General features: G+C 41.0%; 1 protein-coding gene across 4 annotated transcripts; it reads right to left on the minus strand.

Annotated features, from left to right (window-relative positions):
- Nucleotides 1-325: 325 nt before the first annotated feature.
- On the minus strand, nucleotides 326-25,086 carry LOC140212520 (uncharacterized). 4 transcript variants are annotated; one of them, XM_072283618.1, is made up of 6 exons: nucleotides 25,057-25,086; nucleotides 19,644-19,763; nucleotides 12,020-13,046; nucleotides 6,045-6,260; nucleotides 3,819-4,038; nucleotides 326-969 (listed from the first exon to the last, which is right to left on the minus strand). In XM_072283618.1, the coding sequence occupies exons 3-6, from the start codon at nucleotides 12,699-12,701 to the stop codon at nucleotides 759-761; spliced, it is 1,329 nt and encodes a 442-aa protein (XP_072139719.1). In that variant the 5' UTR covers nucleotides 12,702-13,046; nucleotides 19,644-19,763; nucleotides 25,057-25,086; the 3' UTR covers nucleotides 326-758. The 4 variants fall into 4 exon arrangements, with proteins under 4 accessions (XP_072139719.1, XP_072139571.1, XP_072139651.1 ...); XM_072283470.1 differs by having other exon boundaries at nucleotides 19,543-19,763; XM_072283550.1 differs by lacking the exon at nucleotides 25,057-25,086 and adding an exon at nucleotides 23,127-23,161 and having other exon boundaries at nucleotides 19,543-19,763.
- Nucleotides 25,087-25,110: the final 24 nt, after the last annotated feature.

Below are 25,110 nucleotides of genomic sequence, written 5' to 3' on the forward strand. Positions count from 1 at the left end.
GAAATATGATCACATCAATGAAGGAAAGTAAATTACCCATGACATTCAACACGATCATTGACCAATTTGTAGAAAACATGTTAACATAAAGCCATTTTGTCAGTCATCTACATTGCTTCAAACTCTACTAAATCCTCCATCTATGCCATCACTTCAATGCATGATAATGACTATTAAAAGTACCACAAGGAACAAGTCTGAACTCTTGTTAAAAACGCTGTGTAAGCAAAAGTATATAGTCTCTCTCAGTGTTCTTTCTGCTGAATAGAAAAAAACCTTTTGGTCTTCTACAGATAAATGAGCAATTTTCAGATTTTTCTTCCCGTAGTCTTTTCAGATAATCTCCACAAAATGTTATCAACCCTATTTACATCAAATAAAAATACACATTCATAAACATGAACAAAATCATTATAAAAATCTGACAACCTGCTTTCCTAATGAGAAACACAAGGTCCTAAATACATTTACATTTGATTTCAGAGCAAGATTTCCCTTCTTCAAAATGTATAATTTAGAATACCAAATATATAATACATTATTCAAATCTTGTTCCACTCTTCTGACTTGATCTACATATTTTCTAACTTGAAATCTTCTACTTATCACTATTTTTCTGCAAATTTTGCACTTTTGCCACTAGTGCATCCAGATGTTTAGAAGCAAAGTTGTCAAGGCAGACCCATCTTGATTACTGTCTTTTACAGCGCACAACCAAGCTTACATATTTATCATGCCCAACAATATTCTCCCATTCTTCAACTTAAAAACTGAGAATAAAATATGCAATCACATCCTTTGTGATTTCTTCTGCTCTTCTGGGTCACATGCACTCTGTTGTCAGTTAAAGCCCGAAATTGCTTTGTTATTACGTCCGTTAGATGTGGATTGTTAGAAATTACAATTTCCATTAGAAATGACATCTCCACTAAGCCGAACAAAATTCCTTGATTCAGCAACCTATATCCGCTGTAAGAAATTGGTAGGGTTAAAATAATGCAGTTTATTATTTATTTGGTGGAACTATGAAAAAATTCAAAACTTTTCATTTGTGTAGTTAAACAAATACTTAATAAAATACTTCCAAAAAAACAAGATAAATCTCATTCTACAAACATTGTAGGTGAATTTACTCCCAATAATTTACTCACAGGCATAAAAATAATGGAGACTTTCTGGTCTAGCAAATTTGCCCTAGATTCATCGTGCCAAAAGCATCAAGAGACTCTAGTCACAAAAGATTTGGAGAGTAGAAAGGACTGAAAGCAGGACTTAAGGGAGAAAAATACTTGAATGGTTCTTTTCCACTTGCAGGTGATCAAATTTATTTTGTTACAGTAAGCCTCAAATTCAAAGTCAAATATGCATTTAGATGAAAATATAACTAAATAATGTGAAACTAATAATAAAATACATTATTAAAAATGCAAAGAAAGCCGCAGTGGGTTTATATTAATGCCCCAAGGATCTTATCAAATTCTTTAATGATTACATTAAAAAACAGATGCCACAGATACTTTTACACTTGAGGTGTCAGAGTTTGGAGTTCATTTCTGGCATCCTCTGTAAGAAAATTTGTACATTCTTCCCTTGTGCATGTGGGTTTCCTCTGAGTTCTCCAATTTCCTCACACCGTCCAAAGACGTACTGATTAGTAGGCTAACCAGTCATTGCAAAATGTCCTGTGATTTGGCTAGGGTTAAATCGGTGGCTTGCTGGGAGACTCGGCCCGGTGACCACAAGGGTCCGTTATGCACTTTATTTCTTAATATAATCAATAAAACAAATTTCCGTACAAGAAAACTCAGGGGGCAAGGGATTAAGGTAATTATTAGAAGGATGAGAATTAAAAAGTTGTAACGAGCACATCTACAGATCGTCGTTGTCGTGGCTATCCCTCGAGGTCCAGGATGATGGTCTTCGTTCTGTTGATCTACTTATGGGCTCTCAAGTGGCTTATGAGTCCAATCTTGGCTTTGAAAGTTCTTCCGCATTCAGACAGGTAGTTCCAGATGGCAGATCAGGCTTTGGTTGTTGCTGCCTCTCTTTCCATTTTCTTCTCTTTTCTTCTAATTCTGCACATCTGTTGGCTTCGAACGTTGCTGTTCCTTCTCGGATGATGGCTTGCCAGAGTTTCCTGTCCTTGGCATTGGTTTCCCAATTGTTGATGTCGATGTTACATTTCTTCAAGTTGGCTTTTAAGACGTCTTTGAATCTCTTCCGTTATCCGCCTCTTTTACGTTTGCCTTCTTTAAGCTGGGAGTAGAAGATTTGTTTCAGCAGACGTTCGACTTTCATCCGAACAACATGAACGCTCCATCTTAGTTGGTTCTTGATGACGTAGGCTTCAATGTTTGTTGTTTTTGCTTCATTTAGCACACTGGCATTGGTTCTTCTATCTTCCCAGCTGATATTTAAGATGTTTCAAAGACAGTGTTGATGGAACTTTCCAAGTGCCTTCAGATGTCGTCGGTATGTTGTCCAGGTTTCTGATGCATACAGGAGCGCTGGGATTACCACTGCTTTGTACACTAACATTTTGGTGTCTGTTCCGATGTCACAATCATGAAAGACTCTTGATCGGAGATGTCCAAAAGCTGTTCCAGCGCATTTAAGACGATGTTGGATCTCGTCATTAAGGTCGACATTGGATGAGAGGTGACTTCCAAGATACGAAAAGTGGTCCACGTTTTCCAGGGTTGTTTCGCCAAGTTGAAATGATGGTTCTATCCAATTTGTCTCAATTGGTGACGGTTGATAGACTTTTCAATTTTGCCCATCTCAAATCCAAAACAAAGACATCCACGAGTTCCCTCATCGAGTTCCAATACACAGATGACAACAGTGTTGCAGCTCTTTCAGAAAACCACCTACGACAGATCCTGACTGCCTTCAACCGTGCATACACGAAACTTGGACTTACCATCAATTCCAAGAAGACTCAGATCATCTATCTACTGATACAGAGTTGGGAAGTGCTAAAAGTCGGGGGAAGATCTTTGTAAACCTGCTCTGACATAGTGGTCTTTTTCAAGACATAAATATTTTTTATAATTCCACAAAAACTTGAAGATGATTTCTGGAGGATTGACTGGCTGCCAATATTACTGTTTGCACTTGTTTGGCACTTGTTTTGCACTATTATATCCACATTCTTGTGTTGTAGCAAGAGACTTTTTTGTAACCCGCTCTCTGTGGTTTGGCTTTCCAAACAACGGTAATGATTAAGAGTATGTTCTGCCTTTTTCTCGCAAAAATCAGGAAACAAGCAGTCAGGTATCTAAAATTTCATATACACTCATATATACTGTACCTGTGTAAGTCAGTCTTCAAGTAGCCCATTTACAGGGCACCAAGTCGACATCGTAGTAGTAGTAGTAGTAGTAGTAGTAGTAAATATCCCCAGCTACACAATAACAATGTTTAAAAGTACAGCACCTTTGGAAAGTTAACTTAAGCATTGTTGAGGATTATATCTAGTCTCCATGTACCATGTCACGAGGTAGAAAAGTTGTGATTGCACCATTCTTACAGAAATGCATAAAAGGTGTAACCTTGCACCTGTGTTCTGCCCCAACCCGACTTGGAAATATAACTAAATAATTACATTACTGGAGCTACTTCCCATCGACACTATCGGAGTATCTTCTCCATAAGAACTGCAGTGATTCAAAGTGGCGTCCCACCACCAACTCCTCAAGGGCAATCAGCATTAGGAAATAGACGCTGGCCATGCCAGTAATACTCGGATCCCAAAAATAATTTTTTTAAAAGGCCTTGCATTTTGCATCAATTAATACAGATATATTGTAATTTACCTCAGGTCAAGGGTCTGCAAGTAAGGAAACTGTTTGGGCAGTTGCTTTAACATTGTTTCAGTAATACCACTGCAGAGCATCAAGCCCAGATGTTTCAGAGATTTTCCTGAAGAATCAGAAAGAAGCTGCACATCGGCATTTGAAAGCCTTACATTTAGCAAATCGATTCTTCTGAGGTTCGAAGGCAAAATGTTCACAAATTCAGCAAAAGGTCCGTTCCCTGGCAATTTAACACAGAAATGAAATACGGATGAATCTTCTTTCAAAGTTGCACTTCTCACATATATCATGAAAAGCTAACAGCCAAAGAATGATTGCTTAACTATAATGCCTTTATCACTCTTAAATTTTATTACTTAAGGGCCGGCTGGTAGCACAACAACATCGGCACCGGACCTGGGAGTGGAGGTTCCCGGGTTTGAAACTAGTGGGGTCTGCCCCTGAGTACGCTTTCCATCCGTGCCGGGTTGAGTGTCGAGAATGCAACTCGACCTCGTAAAATACTGCGAAAATGTCTGTGTGAGGAGTGGCGCGCCACACAGTCTCTCTCCCTCTCTCTCTCTCGCGCTCCGCGTCTTGTAAAAGCCATGAAAAAGACATCATCACGGACACACACACGGACACGCAGACTCACACGCACAGACTCGCACGCATGCAGGAACATGCCAAAAAAATTATTATTTAATAAAATACTGGAATGCTTAATATTTCACAGATATTCTTGTTCAGAAAAATTATGAATATCCCACAAGGAAGTTAACTACTGTTGAAATCAGATCACTTGGTAACATTTAAAAGGCTCTAGGTTCAAGCATAACACCAGGATTTAGAAGTTCAGTCAAGTGCAGTCCACTATTGTTGGCTGGGATTTCAAATGCCAAGGCCCCATCTACTAGAACTTCCATCTCAAAATTTCATGGTCACTCCATTAGTCTTCATGTGTTGGTGAAGTACCTTTCTTCCTTTGCAACCTCCATTTAAGAAGCCATCTAAGGTGATTATTAAATATTTCAAATTACACTGTTCAAATTACCATGATTGTTCTCGTAAAATTTTTCTACAGAAGCAACTACTATACTTTGCCCAAGGGTGACCTGCAGGCTAGCAGCAGGAAGGAGCACCTTACACTTCCTTTGGTAGACTTATTCTACCCTGCCATCCTGACAGAAATATTACCAAAAAATTTCACACCAATCTGTTTAGGCATGAAATGGCTCAGAATGCAATCTAATGGCAGATTTTAAACTCAAGAGGGAAGTAGCGAGACAGCCTTTGAAAGGGAATCATGACAGCTGAAGAGAAGGCAGTCAATGATAAAGCAATTGACATTAAAGATGCTGAGGAGACCAGAAATGATGAAGTCCAGGTACCTTGGTGGGCTGAAGGACTGGAAAAGCTGAAAATAAAAGAGGCACAGCAGTATAGGGGGATTTAAAAACAAGGAAGGCTGTTTTAAACTCTTGCTGTGGATCAAATGGAAGGGAATAAGGTTAGCAAGCAGAAAGAAAGATGACAAATCAGACAGTGTGAATCAGGCAAAGGAATATTGGCTGATCTCAACTTCATCGAAAATTGCCGGTTAGTCAGGACTCTTGGATGTGGTTACTGAGGAGCAAAACGTCATCATAAAATAAAAAGGGTGCAAGGAAACATTGCTGAGGGAAATACAGAGATTAAAGATGCAAGACAAATGTTGTTCAGACTACGACTGGATAGCTAAAGATGAAACCCTGATATTTCTGCAAAATCTACTCCGTTCAAGCATACCTTAACTTCTATCTTTGTTTCCCAATAAAGTTATTACTCAAAATACAACCATCCTTCCCAGTCCTTTGAGATCAAAGTATGCAGATCCAATAAACAATTGAGCTAACGACTCACTGCTGGACCTAGTTGGATCATGTAGAGTACTACTGATTCCACATCCTACCTCCCAAAGCTGCTCACAATTCCTGCAACAAACAGAAAATACCGCTTCTTCACTCTAATGTAAAGCTAACTTAACAACCAGACTTTGTGACCTTTACCTCCAATGACAGTGACAAGAGTATTGTGGTCTTTGTCAACAAAATGAATCTCTCTGTCTGTTCCCATCCTTCATTCTAGTGCGCTGGGCCAAACCTCTCTCCTTCACTTAGCTGCAAACTGACAGTTCTTAAACAGATTCCTTACAAAAAAAAATGAAACTGCTACATTAGTCAAATACATATGCAAAAAAATACTTACAGGACAGTTCTAATTCAGTAATATTTGGCAGGCTCTCCAGCATACTATGTAGAAAATTGGTGTTCCGTGAAACACAGGACTTGGTAAGGCTCACAGAAAGGCTCTTTACATTCGAAAGTTGCTCGAGAGCTTTCCTGGACAGTGGACCATTTGCGCTGTGCAAAAGGCTCAGCTTCTCCAATTGAAGCTGTGAAATGCAGTTTGACTCCAAACCATCTGGAAGAACAAATATTTAACTTTTGCAATCACCATTACTATATTGTTTTCAAAATTATATTAAACTGTTAGATTCCCACAGCAACTTTCACAATATCCTATACTCTCAGTGGCCACTTTATTACATACCTCCTGTACCTAATAAAGTGGCCAATGAGTGTATATTCATGGTCTTCTGCTGCTGTAGCCCCTCCACTTCAAGGTTCGACATGTTGTGCGTTCAGAGATGCTTTTCTGCATATCACTGCTGTAACATGTGGTTATTTGAGTTACTGTCACCTTTTTGTCAGCATGAACCAGTCTGGCTAATCTCCACTAACCTCTCTCATTAACAAGGTGCTTTCACCCATAAGACTGCCATTCACTGGATACTTTTTCTACTATTCTCTTTTTCTTTTGGCGTGTGCGTGCGTGATTGTGCGTCTGTGTGTGTGCGTCCGTGCGTGCGTGTGCGATGTTGGTGGGACTATGTCTTCTTCATGCCTTTACAAGGCGCGGAGTGAGAGAGAGAGAGAGAGACTGTGTGGCATGCCACTCCCCACACAGACATTTCGCAGTATTTTCCCTTTATTTTACGAGGTCGAGTTGCGATCTTGACACTCAACCTGGCACGGATGGAAAGCGTACTCGGGAGCAGCCTCGACTGGGTTCGAACCCCAGAACCTCCGTTCCAGAGTCCGGCGCTGATGTCATTGCGCCACCACCCGGCCCTTTTCTACTATCCTCAATACACTCTAGAAACTGCTGTGTGTGAAAATCCCAGGAGATCAGCAGTTTCTGAAATACTCAAACCACCCTGTCTGGCATCAACGGTCAAAGTCACTTAGATCACATTTCTTTCCCATTCTGATGTTTGGTCTGAACAACAGCTAAACTTCTTGACAATGTCTGCATGCCTTTATGCATTGAGCTGCTGCCACATGATTGTCTGGCTAAATATTTGCATGAATACCTAACAAAGTAGCCACTGAATGGACATGCCTCAACAGTTGATTTATATCAGTGGTCCCCAACCACCAGGCCGCAAAGCATGTGCCACCGGGCCGCGAGGAAACGATATGATTTGGCGATATGAAACGATATGAGTCAGCTGCACCTTTCCTCATTCCCTGTCATGCCCCCTGTTGAACTTTAATGCATGCAAGGTCATTACGCACGCGAGGTCATCAGTGACCCAAGACGCAGATGACCGACCCAAGACGTGCAAAGGAATAGGTCCGTGACCCATTTGTGAATGTCCCCGGTGAATCATCCATGTCAGCGTGGGAAAAAGATCAACTCCTCGAGCTTGCAAATGATGACGGGCTGAAAAGTATGTTTGACATAACATCTCTGCCGGCATTCTGGATCAAAGTCAAGACTGAATATCCTGAGAAAGCCACTGAAGCACTGAAAACGTTGCTTCCATTTGCAACATCATATCACTGCGAAGCAGAGTTTTCTGCAATAAATGCAATGAAAACTACAAACCCCATTTCCAAAAAAGTTGGGATATTTTCCAAAATGCAATGAAAGCAAAAATCTGGATATGATAATTCACGTGAACCTTTATTTAACTGACAAAAGTACAAGGAAAAGATTTTCTATAGTTTTACTGACCAACTTAATAGTATTTTGTAAACATACACAAATTTAGAATTTGATGGCTGCAACACACTCAACAAAAGTTGGGACAGGGTTAAAATAAGATTGAAAAGTGCACAGAATATTCAAGTAACACTGGTTTGGAAGACTCCACATCAAGCAGGCTAATTGGTAGCAGGTGAGGTATCATGACTGGGTATAAAAGTAGCGTCCATCAAAGGCTCAGTCTTTGCAAGCAAGGGTGGGTCGTGGCTCACCCCTTTGTGCCAAAATTCGTGAGAGAATTGTTAGTCAGTTCAAAAGGAACATTTCTCAATGCAAGATTGCAGAGAATTTAAGTCTTTCAACATCTACAGTACATAATATTGTGAAAAGATTCAGAGAATTCAAAGACATCTCAGTGCGTAAAGGGCAAGGTCGGAAACCGCTGTTGAATGCGCATGATCTTCGAGCCCTCAGGCGGCACTGCCAAAGAAACCGTCATGCTACTGTGACAATTATAGCCACCTGGGCTCGGGAGTACTTCGGAAAATCATTGTCACTCAACACAGTCCGTCGCTGCATCCAGAAATGCAACTTGAAACTGTATTACGCAAGGAGGAAGCCATACATCAACTCTATGCAGAAACGCCAGCGAGTTCTCTGGGCCCAAGCTCATCTCAGATGGACCGAAAGACTGTGGAACCATGTGCTGTGGTCAGATGAGTCCACATTTCAGCTAGTTTTCAGAAAAAACAGGCGTCGAGTTCTCCATGCCAAAGATGAAAACGACCATCCAGATTGTTATCAGCGAAAGGTGCAAAAGCCAGCACCTGTGATGGTATGGGGGGTGCATCAGTGCCCACGGCCTGGGTGAGTTGCATGTATGTGAAGGTACCATTGACCCTGAGGTGTATATTAGGATTTTAGAGAGACATATGTTGCCATCAAGGCGACGTCTCTTCCCAGTACGTCCATGCTTATTTCAGCCAGACAATGCCAGACCGCATTCTGCACAGGCTACAACAGCGTGGCTTTGTAGACACAGAGTGCGTGTGCTTGACTGGCCTGCTGCCAGTCCAGATCTATCTCCTATTGAAAATGTATGGCGCATCATGAAGAGGAGAATCAGACAATGGAGACCACAGACTGTTGAGCAGCTGAAGTCTTATATCAAGCAAGAATGGACATAATTTCCAGTTGCAAATCTACTACAATAAGTATCCTCAGTTCCAAAACGATTAAAAAGTGTTATTAGAAGGAAAGGTGATGTAACACAATGGTAAACATGCCTCTGTCCCAACTTTTGTTGAGTGTGTTGCAGCCATCAAATTCTAAATTTGTGTATGTTTACAAAATACAATTAAGTTGGTCAGTAAAACTATTGAAAATCTTTTCTTTGTACTTTTGTCAGTTAAATAAAGGTTCACATGAATTAACATATCACAGATTTTTGTTTTTATTGCATTTTGGAAAATATCCCAACTTTTCTGGAAATGGGGTTTATAAATTGTGGAACAGACTGGATATAAGGAACCCCCTTCGAGTATCGTAGTCTCCTATCACCCCTTGATGGGACCGTCTTGTTGCGAGAAAACAAGCCCAGGGCTCCCACTGATTCAGCGACATTGGTGTGTTGCAATGATATTATATGTTCATACAAGGAAAATATGCGCTGTGTGTTTAATATCCAAACGTTACTTAAAATGTTATGATGCTATTGACTTATAAGTGACTTATAATTCAGTGGTCCCCAACCTCTGGGCTGCGAAGAATGCAGCGGTACAGTGATGGCCGCGATGCACCCAGCACATCTTTAAGAAAAAAGCCGAAATAAACAAGCTAATTAATTAGGTGCCGCCCGGCACTTAAACGTCGGCCCAGATCAGAGGCAATTGCCGAATGCATCACCTCATTTGGACCGACATTTACGTGCCGGGCAGCACCTAATCAATTAGCTTGTTTATTTCGGCTTTTTTCTTAAAGATGTGCTGGGTGCGTTCCGGCCACCGCTGTACCGCTGCATTCTTCGCAGCCCGGTGGTTTGGGACCACTGTTATAATTGACTTATCACTATATTCATGCGAGGAAAATATGCGCTCTGTGTTTAATGTTGAATTCGTCAAGTAAACCCCTTTAGAAACGAAATTGAGTGTACGAGCCACTTATAAGTGACTTATACTTGACTTACCACCTATATTCCAGTCGTGATTAACACCGCCCCCACCCCCCCACCCGGTCGGCCAGTCCACAAGAATATTGTCAATGTTAAACTGGTCCCCGGTGCAAAAAAGGTTGGGGACCTGATTTATATCATTCAGCTGTTACTGTGCAAATGTATTAACTTCACCTGTACATTCAATACCAACACATCAGTGTAAACAGACGCATCCTACTACACTTGGAGTATCGTCAGCAGTTTTTCTAACAAAGGACGTGCTGGCACATGAGAGGGTCCAGACGAGGCTCATGAGAATGATCCCGGGAATGAAAGGGTTAATGCCTGAGGAGCTCTGAGCCTGTAGTCACTGGAGTTTAGAAGAATGGGAAGGGGGGCGGGGGGGGGGAAGAATCTCATTGAAACCTACCAAATATTGAAAGGTCTAGATAAAGTGGACATGCAGAGGATGTTTCCTAGAGTGGGCGAGTCTAGGACAAGAGGGCAGCCTCAAAGTACAAGGACATGAAAAAAGAGCAATTTCTTCAGTCAGAGGTTGATGAATCTGTGAAATTCATTGCCATAGGTGGCTGCGGAGGCCAAATCAATGGGTATATTTAAAGTTGAGGTTCACAGATTCTTAATAGTAAGAGTGTTAAAGGTTACAGGAGGAAGGCAAGAGAATAGGGTTGAGAGGGATAATAAATTAGCCATGACTGAATGGCAGAGCTGAATGGTCTTTGCTGGAGTGCTTTATCACTGTACTGATACATAAGAATGGAACCTAGGAGTTCCCATTGGAGGAGCATAGCGTGGTTAACAAATTTAATAATAACTGTGGCAAGGATAACGATTAATAATGTACTATGACCAAAATCTCAGTTCAGTAATTGTGAGTTGTTAAGAACATTGTGATGCCAGATAAATGTCAGAAACCTGTTTAGGAAAATGTTTTTAGTTGCTAGCCAGTATGGACAATAGAATATGATCCAGTTTAGCCAAGGGGCACCACGGGAGCTTGGTGGTTAGCATATTCCAGAGTTCAGAGTTCAATTCCAATACCACCTGTAAAGAGTCTGTATGTCCTCCTCATGGAATACATGAGTTTTCTCTGGGTGCTCTGGTGTCCGCCCACATTCAAAGACATACCAGGTAGATTAATTGGTCTTTGCAAATTGTCCCGTGATTAGGTGAGAGTTAATCAGGTTTGTCGGAGGTTGCTGGGGCGGTGTGGCTCAAAGGGTTGGAAGGGCCTACTCTGTGCTCTAACTACTCTGTAATATACCTACTCTGTACTGTAACTAGTCTGTAATACACCTACTCTGCACTGTACCTACTCTGTAATATACCTACTCTGCACACCTACTCTGCACTCTACCTACTCCGCACGCTACCTACTCTGCACTGTAACTACTCTGTAATACACCTACTCTGCACTCTACCTACTCTGTAATATACCTACTCTGCACTGTACCTAGTCTGTAATATACCTACTCTGCACTGTACCTACTCTGTAATATACCTACTCTGCACTGTACCTACTCTGTGCTCTACCTACTCTGGAACGTATCACTAAGTAAAGGAAAATCTGCTGATATTTAAATAGTTGTGATTGAAAGAGCCAACTTAATGAAGATTTTAAAAGATAGGTTGTCTGAAAGATACAGGTTTAAACACATTACTAACTCTATTTCTGTCATTCTACATGGACTGATAAAGAGTTGTAATTTACTGTCATTCTATTTTGCTTCCTTAGTCTGCAAACATAATCCTTCATGTTTATATTTATAAATGGAAAAAAACGTTCCTTGGTTCTAATTTTCAAAACGTTTTTATTGCTGTTCATATAGAAGATTGCTTAAGGAGGTGGGGAATTATCATCTAGATTTATTTTTCCCAGTTGGTCTGTGTTTTTAAATGGGTGAAATCCGTAATGTGATGCATGACACCTCATGTCTATAGATGGCATACTTGAGAAATAACTGGTGTTTTTCATAGTTTATACGATTATCAGAACTATCTGTGCTCTTTTTCATACCTGCCTCTTCGGGGGTCTTCCATTCTGGTGCTGTAAAGCACAATGACAAGTTTTCCCATGTGTCCACTGAACTCAATGATAGCTCTCTCAGTTTTGGCAACCGGAACAAAATATACTGAATGGCTGACAAAGAAGGGCCCTTCTGCCTCACGTGAAGTGTCAAAGACTGCAACTTTTTTAATTCTGCGAGGAGGCACAGAGAACTGCTGTGGCCAGACACCAAAGAACATAAAACCAAGGTTGTCAATTGTTTGAAGTTTACCACCTCCCTTAGCAGCTCCTGGTCTAGCATTAATGAACCATCATTCAGCTGCAGTGTGTGTAAGTTTGCCAAGGGTCTCAGAGCGCGCAGTCTTTCCACGTTCACTTTCACATCCATAGAAACAGCAGCCAGGTTCGGAATCAAATTCACCATCTTCTGCAATTGCTTCGGAGTTGCTTCCCTGATCAGCAGAGATCTTATTCTCCTTTTTCGAAGTGTAGTCCAAAAACATGAGTTGCAGTTTTGTAAGCTTTTTAGGACAATTGTTTTGTTCAGCCACAAAGTAGGGTGGTCAATCAATCGTTGCAAATATTTGCAGGCTGCACGAACATTAGCCTTTTCTTCAAATGTAAGATATCTGAATACTTCCAACAATATATCCTGAGGTAGGTTTAACCATTGTTGATCTATTTTTGCCATATTTGTAAAGTCTTAACTCTAGTTCTAATTTTTCTCTGTGAGGAGTGAGATACCCACTACAAGTCTTTACTTCAGTGTTTGATATTAACTCTTCAGTGTATTACTGGTAATATTCAGTACATTTTACGTTTATGTTTCTATTTAGTAGCAAGTGTACTATATTCCCTAGCAAATTTTGTCAAAAAAACATCGTTGTTGATTTCATACTTTTTTGGCATATTCAAGTTCATTTGTTTGTCTTGTAGCAACTTAGAGACTTTCTGGAAACATAAAGATGAAAACTTTTTTAGATTATCATCTCTTTCCGAATAAAGATGTACCAACTTCTTGAGGATTATCAGCCCACTGTTAAAAGAAAAAAAAATTCAATCAAAATTGATTAATCCATATCATCACAAAGCACCTTGAACAAATTAATTTGTTTTCCTTTCTAACCTGATCTTATTCTATTGTTCACAAGCCAACTATCAGCCTGGATGTTTATAGATAAAATGTAGAACTTAATTAAACTGACTTCATTTCTTACATATTTCACACAGGAGGTGTAAAAATTTTTATGTTACATTTCCATCTAAATGTGCAATGTGCAATTATAATAAATAGAACAGTCAATGCGATGTAGAGTACACTCAAATCAGCACAAGTTCATCAGTCTGATGGCCTGGTGGAAGAAGCTGTCCCGGAGCCTGTTGGTCCTGGCTTACACGCTACGGTACCGCTTCCCAGATGGTGCAGCTGGAATAGATTGTGGTTGGGATGGTTTGGGTCCCCAGTGATTCTACGGGCCCTTTTTACACACCTGTTCTTGTAAATGTCCTGAATCACGTGTCACGCAGGTGAGAAACTGTTAGAAAGTTCAGCAGTCCAATGAACAAGGAGGCATTTAAAAGAGAGAGAGAATACGGCGCGAGCTAAGACACGAGCTGGGAAGTTACCATGGTAACAGCTCAGAGTGGTTGAGCTAACGGACGCTGGAATTTTGGATGGATTATAAAAAAGTTGATCCTTCGGTCCGATAACGGCAGAGGAGACACGACACAGGAGAACTGCGGAAGCTACTCGAGAAACCACTGGTGGAGTTTAAGACCACCACGAGGGTGGAGGCGACAGACCGATTAATTTCGACCTGTGATTACCAGTGCAGGTAAGAGCTTGCCTGTGGGGGTCTGCTGGTGGTGAACTCGCGCCGTGGGTTAGTAGACCGTTCCCTAGAAGGGGCTCTGTCTATCTGTGTCGGTGTGGGGGTCACACGAAGTGACTCTGAAGACTTCGGAAGCAAGAACAACTGAAGCTGCCAACTTGAACATCAACTCAATTAACTCTCTCTCTCTTCATCAATTCAACTCGACGCAACACAAAGTGAACTGAACTGCTTATATATAATAGTTTATAACCTATATTGTATTATTCAGTTTAATGATATTAATTCATAGTGGTAATAAATATTGTCTTAATTTATAGTAAACCAGACTCCAGGTGTGTTCCATTTCTGCTGGTCCTTTTCAACCTGTCACAGGGTTCGTGACACATGGGAAGTTCACAACTACAGTTGCGCTGGGATGTCCGCACTACTCGCTGCAGAGTCCTGTGATTAAGGGAGGTACGGTTCCCATACCAAGCAGTGATACAGCCAGTCAGGATACTCTTAATTGTGCCCCTGTAGAAAGTTCTTAGGATCTGGGGGCCCATACCAAACTTCCTCAACTGTCTGAGGTGAAAGAGGTGCTGTTGTGCCTTTTTCACCACACAGCTGGTGTGTACAGGCCACGTGAGGTCCTCGGTGATGTGGATGCCAAGGAACTTGAAGCTGTTTACCCTCTCAACCCCAGATCCAATGATGTCAATAGGGGTTAATCCATCTCCATTCCTCCTGTAATCCACAACCAGCTCCTTTGTTCTTGCGACATTGAGGGAGAGGTTGTTTTCTGGACACCACTGTGTCAGAAAGAGGACTTCTTCCCTATAGGCCACTTCATTATTGTTTGAGATAAAGCCAATCAATGCAGTGTCGTCAGCAAATTTACTCTCCTCCCATCCGGTAGGCGCTACAGGAGCCTCCACTCCCGCACCAGCAGGCACAGGAAGAGCTTCTTCCCTGAGGCTGTGACCCTGCTGAGCCTCACATCACAGCGCTAAGCAGTATTGCACCCATATTGTACTGTCTCAGTACTTCTATATTTGTGTGCTGTAGCACTTACTTTTTATTCACAGTTATTTTGTAAATAACACTATTCTTTGCATTTCTGGTTAGATGCTAACTGCATTTCATTGGCTTTGTATCTGTACTCGGCACAATGACAATAAAGTTGAATCTAATCTAATCTAATTAGTAGATTGGAGCTGTGGGTAATGATATAGTCATGGGTGTACAAGAGTAAAGGAGGGGACTCAGTACGCAGCCCTGAGGGGCTCCAATGAAATAGCACTGGAGAAATTAATGAGATCCAAAATATGACCCTGAACCTTCTGGTTTGTATCCTAGAATTTTAAATGACGTCACCACAGAAAGCTTTTATCTGGTTAGGTTGAGTTGTTCTTCCATCTTGGCAAAGCAACTCAACCATCAACCAACAGAGCTACACATTTTCTGAATTCTTTCCAAGCTTCTATCTTCCAGAATTCCTAACATCAACCCTATGGACTGGAATGTACCACACTTAGCTTGTACTCCAGAAGGTTAGAACAAATCTTACTGCAATTATATAGAGTATGGGTAGTTCTGCTATAATGCATGTTTCCATAACTTGAATTGGATATAATATGATTGATGAATTAGGGAACTCTATTTCTCTTACACGGGTTGAATTCAATCACAAATGAGAGATTACCTACAAGTTACTTTGGAAATTGACAAGCAGAAAAATGAAGCTGTCTTCCTTGCAGTAATGGGACACCATTGTCTCTTAAGAACACAGGCTGGTAGCTTCACCACGAGAAACTGACAAGCAATGGTGTATATTGACACTTGTCCAATGGTATGTTATTAAACAATGTGTGTTGTTTTTCCATCTTTCCTGACGATGAAGTAACCTGTGCAAGAGTTTTATAGTGAAAAGGCCGTTGCCCTGGGGCAGTTCCACTCTTTCAGTCTCAAAATTTTGGTCCAATAGTACAAAAATTTGTCACGATTGGAGACTTCCTCGGCTGCAGTGGATAGCCATGATACTTTCTGTGCTTTGTCATACCCTTCGCTCTTCATGAAGCATTGCAGCACCACCATCTTGGCCATTAGATCTTGTTGATCTCATCCACCCAGTCCGCCGAAACTGGCTTCGCATGCTGGGGAGGCATATCCCTATCTCACCGGGGTTGGAGGTTCCCAGCTACCCTGTTCTTGTTTAGCCTACCTGTCAAAGCAATGTACTGGGTTGTGGCCACTGTCACATACAAACAGTTACTTGGAGCCACAGGTGAGAGCTAGGTGGGGTGGGGACCAAACACGGAGCTCGACAAGCCCGCCATCAGAGGTGCTACCCCTCCCTGGACACCCCAAACAGCATTTAGTATTGCAGTAACAAAATAAACAAAGCTATTTAAAACACCATTATCGTTATAGCAGAATACGTGTTTACTTCTGATTTCCTTGTCAAACAATAAACTAGAGCAATCTATGAGGTGAATGGGCAGGTGTACCTCTTTGGCCACTTGCAAGGATGTGCCGAGATGGACAAATAGACAAGTGAATCACAGAGGGAGCGATCCCTGCAGAAAGCAGAGAGAGCGAAGGGTGAGGTAAAGGTACATTTGTTGGTAGGATCTGTTTGGAGATGGCACAAGTTACAGAGGATGATGTGTTGGACATGGAGGCCCATGGGGTGGTAGGTAAGGACAAGAAGAATTCTATCACTTAAGGCATCGGGAATATGGGGTGAGCGTGGATGTTCAGGAAATGGAGGAGATGTGGATGAGGAATGCATCAACGGCGGAGGAAGGGAAAGCCTGCTCTCCTGAAAAGGAAAACCCTATCTGGGGACAGATGCAGTGGAGACGAAGGAACTGAAGGTGAATTATGAGGCATATATGAGAAACTTACAGAGACACAGGAAAATAACGAGATCACACACAAAAAAAAATAAGAGCAGGAGCAGACTACCTAGCCCATCAAACTTTCTGATGTGATCATGGCTCAACAAGAACTTATATTAGAAAAGAACAGCACAGGAACAGGCCTTCAGCCATCATGTTAGTACTGACCATGTTGTCAATCTAATCTAATCTACCTACCTGCACATAGCCCATATCCTCTATTCCCTGTCTGCTGGCCTCAGGGTATGCGGTTTTACTCATTCTTAAATACCACCATCAAATCTGTCTCGTCCACCTTCCCCTCCAGGCACCCAAAATTTTCTGGACAAAAAAACTTGCCACACAAATCTCCTCTACACTCTGCCCTCCTCCCCCACCCCCATCTTACACCTATTCCTTCAATAACTTGATATTTCTACCTGGGGAAAAATGCTGACTCTCTCTACACCTCTCATAATTTTATATAATCTCTCAAGTCACCTTCTCAGCCTCCAGTGTTCTGGAGAAAACAATCCAAGTTTGTCCAACCTCTCTTTATAACTAACATGCTCCAATCCAGGCAACAGCCAGGTGAACATTTTCTGCACCCTTTCTAGACCCTCTATATCCTTCTTATAGTGTGGTAACTAGAATGCCAAACAATACTCCAAATGTGGTCTAACCAAAATTTTATAATGCTGTAACATTATTTCCAACTTTAATGCACAATGAAGGCAAGCATACTGTATCCCTTCTTTACTACTCTATCCACTTGTGTTGCCACTTTCAATGCAACCCAAGATCCCTCTGGACACCAATGCTCCATTTACTCTATGCTTTCTTCTTGCATTTGACCTCCCAAAATGTATCATCTCACAGTTGTTCAGATTAAACTCCTTCTGCCATTTCTCTACCCAAATTTCCAACTGATCTATACCCTGCTGTCTGTTTGACAACCTTCCTTGCTATCAACGACTCCAATTTTTATGTCATCTGCAAAATTACAAATCAGACCACCAACGTTTTCATCCAAATCATTAATATCTATTACAAACAACAAAGTTCCCAACATTGATTCTTGTGGGGCATCGCTCGTCACATACCTCCAGTCAGATAAAAAAAAAACAAACTACTCTACCATTAATCTCTATCAATTATGACCAAATGAGTTTTGGATCCAACTCCCAGCTCACCAAGGACCCCATGCGATGTACCTACCACGAGGTGACCTTTTCTAAAATTCATGAAGATAACCTCCACTGCCTTCATAAATCACCTTCATCACTCCCTCAAAATATTCAGATATATTTATTGAACAGGGAAGTTAGAAAAATTAACTTTCCTATAGAAAAGCTAGACTACAATGACAAAGAAAATAGGGAAATTGGGCTAAGAGGTTTGCCACCCAACCCAACCTGACGGGAGCTGGGATGAACCCAATGACCTCTTTTTGTATTGTTACAAGAGGAAAAGGTAAGATACCTTCGTCCCTTTGAGTTTTCTACTGATGCGGAGGACCTGCTGTAAGCATAGTCTTTCTACATATAGAAACACATTTAACAAGGACAGAAACACCTTCAGTTGGTCCCCAAGAGACTGCTGCATGTATATGTGCCGACATCTTAATGGAAGCTCACACTTGTCTGCGTTAAATTCCACCTGCCATTTTCAGCCATTTCTCCAGCTGGTCCAGATCCCTCTGATAGGCCTCCTCACTGTCCACTACACCACTAATCTAGGTTTCATCACAAATTTGCTGATCCAGTTAACCACATTATCAACCAGATCACTGAAGTTGAAGTTCTCACTTGCATCAAAAAGGAACCAATTATACCACTGCCTAAGAAGAATAAAGTGAGCTGACTTAATGACTATCATCCGGTAGCACGCTCATCTATGGTGATGAAATGTTTTGAGAGGTTGGTCATGACTAGACTGAATTCCTGCCTCAGCAAGGACCTGGACCCATTGCAATTTTTCTATCACCCCAACAGGTCAATGAGAAACACAATCTCAATGGCTCTTCACATGGCTTTAGACCACCTGGACAACACAAACACCTATGTCAGGATGCTGTTCATCAACTATAGCTCTGCATTTAATACCATCATTCCCACAATCCTGATTGAGAAGTTACAGAAACTGGGCCTCTGTACCTCCCTCTGCAATTGGATTCTCGACTTCATAAGCGGAAGACCACAATGTGTGCGGATTGGTCATAACATCACCTCCTCTCTGACAGTCAACACTGGTGCACCTCAGGGATGTGTGTTTAGCCCACTGCTCTACTCTCTATATACACATGACTGTGTGGCTAGGCATAGCTCAAATACCACTTAAAAATTTGCTGATGATACAACCAATGTTGGTAGAATCTCAGATGGTGATAACAGTGTGTATAGGAGTGAGATATGCCAACTAGTGGAGTGGTGCCACAGCAACAACCTGGCACTCAACATCAGTAAATGAAAGAGCTGATTGTGGACTTCAGGAAGGGTAAGATGAGGGAACACATACCAATCCTCATAGAAGGATTGGAAGCCAAGAGAGTGAGCAGTTTCAAATTCCTGGGTGTCAAGATCTCTGAGGATCTAACCTAGTCCCAACATATTGACGTAGTTATAAAGAAGGCAAGACAGTGGCTATACTTCATTAGGAGTTTGAAGAGAATTGGTATGTCAACAAATACACTCAAAAACTTCTATAGATGTACCGTGGAGAGCATTCTGACAGGCTGCATCACTGCCTGGTATGGAGGGGTGTGGTGGAGCTATGCCTGGATCGAAAGAAGCTGCAGAGGATTGTAAATTTAGTCAGCTCTATCTTGGGTACTAACCTACAAAGTACCCAGGACATCTTCAGGGAGCGGTGTCTCTGAAAGGCAGCGTCCGGGTTTCCAGTAACGTTATCATCCAGAATGGCAGCTTAAATCAATACCTCTTCCGGGTTTGTCTATGATGGAGTTTGTAGGAAAGTTGCTGCGGGACGCGCTGGAGTGTCCCTCAACTATGGAGCTTGAAATTGAGAGGACGCATTGTGCATTCCGCCTGAGGCCTACTGGAGACAGAGAAAATAAATCGCGCTCAATAGTAAACAACAGGAATTCTGCAGATGCTGGAAATTCAAGCAACACACATCAAAGTTGCTGCTGAACGCAGCAGGCCAGGCAGCATCTCTAGAAAGAGGTACAGTCGACGTTTCACGCCGAGACCCTTCGTCAGGACTAACTCTTACTAACTCTTCCTTCAGTTAGTCCTGACGAAGGGTCTCGGCCTGAAACGTCGACTGTACCTCTTCCTACAGATGCTGCCTGGCCTGCTGCATTCACCAGCAACTTTGATGCGCGCTCAATAGTAATTAGATTCCTTCGATACAATACCAAGGCAGAGACTCTACGAAGGGCCTGGGGTAAGAAGAGGGTGTTTTTGATTGGGAAATTAATATATTTCAATCAAGATTACCCCCCCCCCCACCCGGCGGTCCTGCAGAAATGTAAGGAATACTCTGAAGTAAAGTGAATATTAAAGAAAGGAAAGATTAGATTCCAAACTCAGTACCCTGCTAAACTGAGAGTGTTTTATGAAGATGGGACGCAACTGTATCAGACAGGGGAAGAGGCGACTACAGACATGAAGAACAGAGGGCTGCCTGTCAGTGTGGTCAAACCAAGGGAAAGCCTGGCTGAGCAGTTATCCTGATCTGCTTGGGAAATAGTAAGAGAACCAAGAAAGCAGGGCACGGGAGGAGGGCGAGAGAAGAATATCAGGAAGAGACTGTGAGTTCTCTGAAGACAGCCCTCACCTCCTCCAGAAAAGCCATAAAGTTTGGCTAATTTTAAAATTGTTGATAAGCTAAACGGAAGCAAAAATAGACAGTGCTATACCTATCTCAAGAAATACTTATTATAATGTGGATTTTATATTACTCAATTTTTTTTTATTCATTCATTCACTCCTTTTTCCCCACCTAACTGAAGGAAGGCAAGGATAAAATGGAACATGGGTCATTTAGACCAATATCTGTTCTTAATGTAGATTATAGATTATTTACCTCCATCATGGCCAAACAATTAGAAGAGTTTCTACCCGTACTGATATATAAGAATCAGACAGGTTTTATACAACAATGCCAAACACAAGACAATATATGAAGGACACTTCACATTATGGATCATATACAAAAAAATAAAATCGAAGCAATAGTGATAAGCATGGATGCTGAAAAGGCATTTGATTCAGTTAATTGGAATTTCCTTTACAGAGTTTTACATAGATTTGGTTTCCATGACACAATTATTAAAACTATACAGGCACTATATGACAATCCTACTGCCAGGATTAAAATCAATGGATATTTATCAAATAGTTTTACCCTAGAAAGGGGCACGAGACAGAGTTGTGCATGGTCATCGCTACTCTTCGCATTATATCTGGAACCATTAGCTCAATACATCAGACAAAATGATATCAGGGAAATTATTATTAAAGGGGCAGAGCATAAATTGGCCTGTTATGCGGATGACATTTTGATCTATCTAGGGCAACCAACATACTCTTTACCTAAATTGATGCAATCCTTTGAACAAAATGATCAATTATCAGGATACAAGATCAACATAGATAAAACCCAATTACTTTCATATAACTATAGCCCACCAAGAGGAATTGAAAGTAGATATCCCTGGGCATGGCAAACAGAGTCTTTCAAATATCTGGGCATTATTATGCCAAAAGATTTGGCAAAATTATCAGAATGCAATTATCAGCCTATATATAAAAAAATTAAGGAAGATATAACAAGATAGAACCTAACTCCTTTTTTTAGTCTCAGTTCAAGGATTTAATCTATTAAAATGAATATACTGCTCAGACCCTACCAATAGAGATTGATCAAAATCAATTCAATGAATGGAACAAAATGTTATCAAGATATATATGGCAAGGTAAAAGGCCTAGAGTTCATCTCAAAACTTTGCAATTAGCCAAGAAAAAGGGGGGATGGGGCCTACCTTCTCTGAGAGATTATTATTTTGCAGTACAGTTGAGAGCTTTGATATGTTGGTGCAACCCATCATATGATGCTCAATGCAAAAACATTGAGGAGAGGATACTTTCCATCCCCATACAGGCAATTTTGGCTGATAACAACCTACAAAGGTATATAAATACCATTGATAACCCATGGGTGAAATGGACTCTTAAACTACGGAAAACTATTATAAAAGAACATAAACTAGAGAGAGATATTGCAATTCTTAAATGGTGTGCATATGACTCGGATTTTACGCCAAATAAAATGGACGCTAGATTTAAGGACAGCTAAAGGAATAACATTTCTTTGCAATATAATGAAAGGAGGAACACTGTTCAGTTTGGAAATGCTCAAGGAGAAACACATATTAGAAAAACAAGACTTTTATTGGTGTTCACAGATGCCACAGTATGTTAATAGGATGGTTAAAAATGTAACCAAGGCAAGTACATGTTTTATAGAGCTATTTAGAAAAGCATATAATTCAGATAACAGTAGTAGAATAACTTCAAGCATGTATAAGGGTTTGTCAAATCTTAAAACACATTCAACTTCATAACATTAAAACAAAATGGGAGAAGGAAGGAGGGATAATAATATCTGAGGAAGAATGGACAATAATATGGAGGTATCAATGGAAGTGTACCAGTTCACAGAAATGGAGGGAGCTTGGATGGAAAAACTTGTTAAGATATTTTATTACACCCTCTCAGAAATCCCATTATGATAGTAACCTCTCTGTTTGCTGAAGAAATTATGGAAATCAAAATGTAAACCATTATATTTTCTGGGAATGCCCCGTTATCAAAGACTATTGGAGTGGGAAACCCTACAAAACATCTTTAAATGTGAAATACCCTAAGAAAGTAAGACCATATATTTTGGGTATATACCTCAAGAATGGTTGAAAAGAGATAAATATTTAATGAATGTACTGCTGGTGGCTGGTAAAAAGACCCTTACCAGGAAATGGTTATCTCAGGAGAGCCCAACTTTAAATGCATGGATGGAAACTACAATAGACATTTACAAAATGGAGAAGATAACAGCATCTGTTAATCATAAGTTGGAACAATTTGATTCATACTGGGGAAAATGGTTTAACTACATAACACCTCATAGGCCTGATTTTATTCTCACAAGTCAATGAATATGTTGTTAAAAAAAAGATCACTCCCTACTTGTACATAGTTTTCTCCAAGATAAATATTATGTGGAGATTTGTTGCAAATATGACTATATGATATATATGTACAATATCTGAAATACATCTTATGGAAATGTTTGTTTGATGATGAACTTCAATAAAAAATAAATTACAAAAAAAAAAGGCGGCGTCCATTATTAAGGACCCCCAGCACCCAGGGCATGCCCTTTTCTCACTGTTACCATCAGGAGATTCAGGAACGGCTTCTTCCCCTCTGCCATCCGATTCCTAAATGGACATTGAATCCTTAGACACTACCTCACTTTTTTAATATATATTATTTCTGTTTTTTGTACAATTTTAATCTATTCAATATAGTATATTGTAATTGATTTACTTATTATTTTATTTTGTGTTTGTTCTTTCTATATTACGTATTGCATTGAACTGCTGTTGCTATGTTAACAAATTTCATGACACATGTCAGTGATAATAAACCTGATTCTAATATAGATAACAAACAACAAAGGACCCTGCACCGATCCCTGCGGCACTCCACTAGTCACAGGCCTCTAGTCAGAGAGGCAACCATCTACTATCACACTCCAGCTTCTCCAGCCAATGTCTAATCCCCAATTTACTACCTCACCTTGAATCCCAAGCGACTGAACCTTCTTGGTCAACCTCCCATGCAGGACCCTGTCAAATGCCTTGCTGAAGTCCATGTAGACAACATCCACTGCTGTGCCTTCATCAACTTTCCTGGTAACTTCCTCAAAAACCTCTCTAATTTTGGTTAGACACAAGGAGAGGGGACAATTAGCCATGGGAGTAAGGGAAAGTGGAGGGGAACCACAGGGAGTTGCTGGGCAGGTGGCTGAGGGTGACCAAAATGGGGAATGGGAAAAGGGGGAAGGGGGGTAATTGCCATAGATTAGAGAAATCAATGTTCATGCCAACAGGTTAGTGGCTACCCAGACAGAATGTGAAGTGTTTGGTTATCTTAAATTAGTGTGACCCTTATTGTAAATACTTTCCTAATGTACTCAATCAAAATCCATTCATAGTGTTAAACATTCTCTTGAATATCAAAGTCTTAATTGCACTCAAGACAAAGGATATCTTAATAGTACAGAAGCCTAGAAATATGGGGATAACGGTTGTGCAGGCAAATTGTGTTGCACCAGATCAGAGGCAGAATGGTCTGCTCCAGTTTCTAAAACACAAGAGATTCTGCAGTTGCTGGAAATCCAGAGCAACACGTACAGAATGCTGGAGGCCAGGCAGCATCTATGAAAGTGAATTAGCAGTCGATGTTTTGGGCCTAGATCCTTCATCAGGATTGGAAAGGAAGGGGAAAGAAGCCAGAATAAGCGGGTAGGGGAAGGAGTACAATCTAGAAGGTCATAGGTGAAGCAAGGCATAGGGAGGTAGTTGGTGGAAAACGTAGAGTGCTGGAGAAGTAATCTTCTCCTTGAAGGTTGGGTAGACTCCAATGTGATAGCATGACTTCTCTAACTTCCAGTAATTTTTCCCCTTCCCTCTTCTTCCATTCCCCACTGTGGCTTTCCTCTTACACCTCCTCTTCTCCTCACCTATCACCTCCCCCGGTGGTCCACTCGCCTATCATGTTCCTTTTTCTCCAGTACTTTACCTTTTCCACCTATTACCCCCTTGCTTCTTACTTCAGCCCCCTTACGCACCCACCTGGCTTGACACATGACCTTCCATCTTGAACTCCTTCCCCTACTCCACCTTTTTATTCTGGCTTCTTCACCTTTCCTTTCCAGTCCTGATGAAGGCTCTCCGCACAAAACGTTTACTGTTTATTCATTGCCACTGCCTGACCCGCGGAGTTCATCTAGCATTTTGAGTGTGCTGCTCCAAATTCTTCATATATCCTTCTTACCATTAGCAGCAAAAAGCCTCGCATTCTATATCAGCGAAGCTTCATATACCAATTTGCTAACTAATCACATCAGAATGCTTTGCAAGCATTGATCCCGCGTTCTTAAAAAAATGTCCAAAATGTTCCAGCTTTTGCTCTATGTCTATGCTCATATTTCTAAAGCCATGGATTTCACTTGCTGTTTCCTCAAAATAATCTTAATAGGAACACAAGCAGAGTATTTTAAATAAACTTAAAATATTTCTTAAAAAGAAGGCACGCACCATGAAGGGCTGCTCACAAGGGGAAATGGTTCAGGCAGTACCTTGTCGCAGGCA

This window comes from Mobula birostris, chromosome 1 (assembly GCF_030028105.1).
Source record: "Mobula birostris isolate sMobBir1 chromosome 1, sMobBir1.hap1, whole genome shotgun sequence".
In the NCBI taxonomy this organism is placed as follows: domain Eukaryota; kingdom Metazoa; phylum Chordata; class Chondrichthyes; order Myliobatiformes; family Myliobatidae; genus Mobula; species Mobula birostris.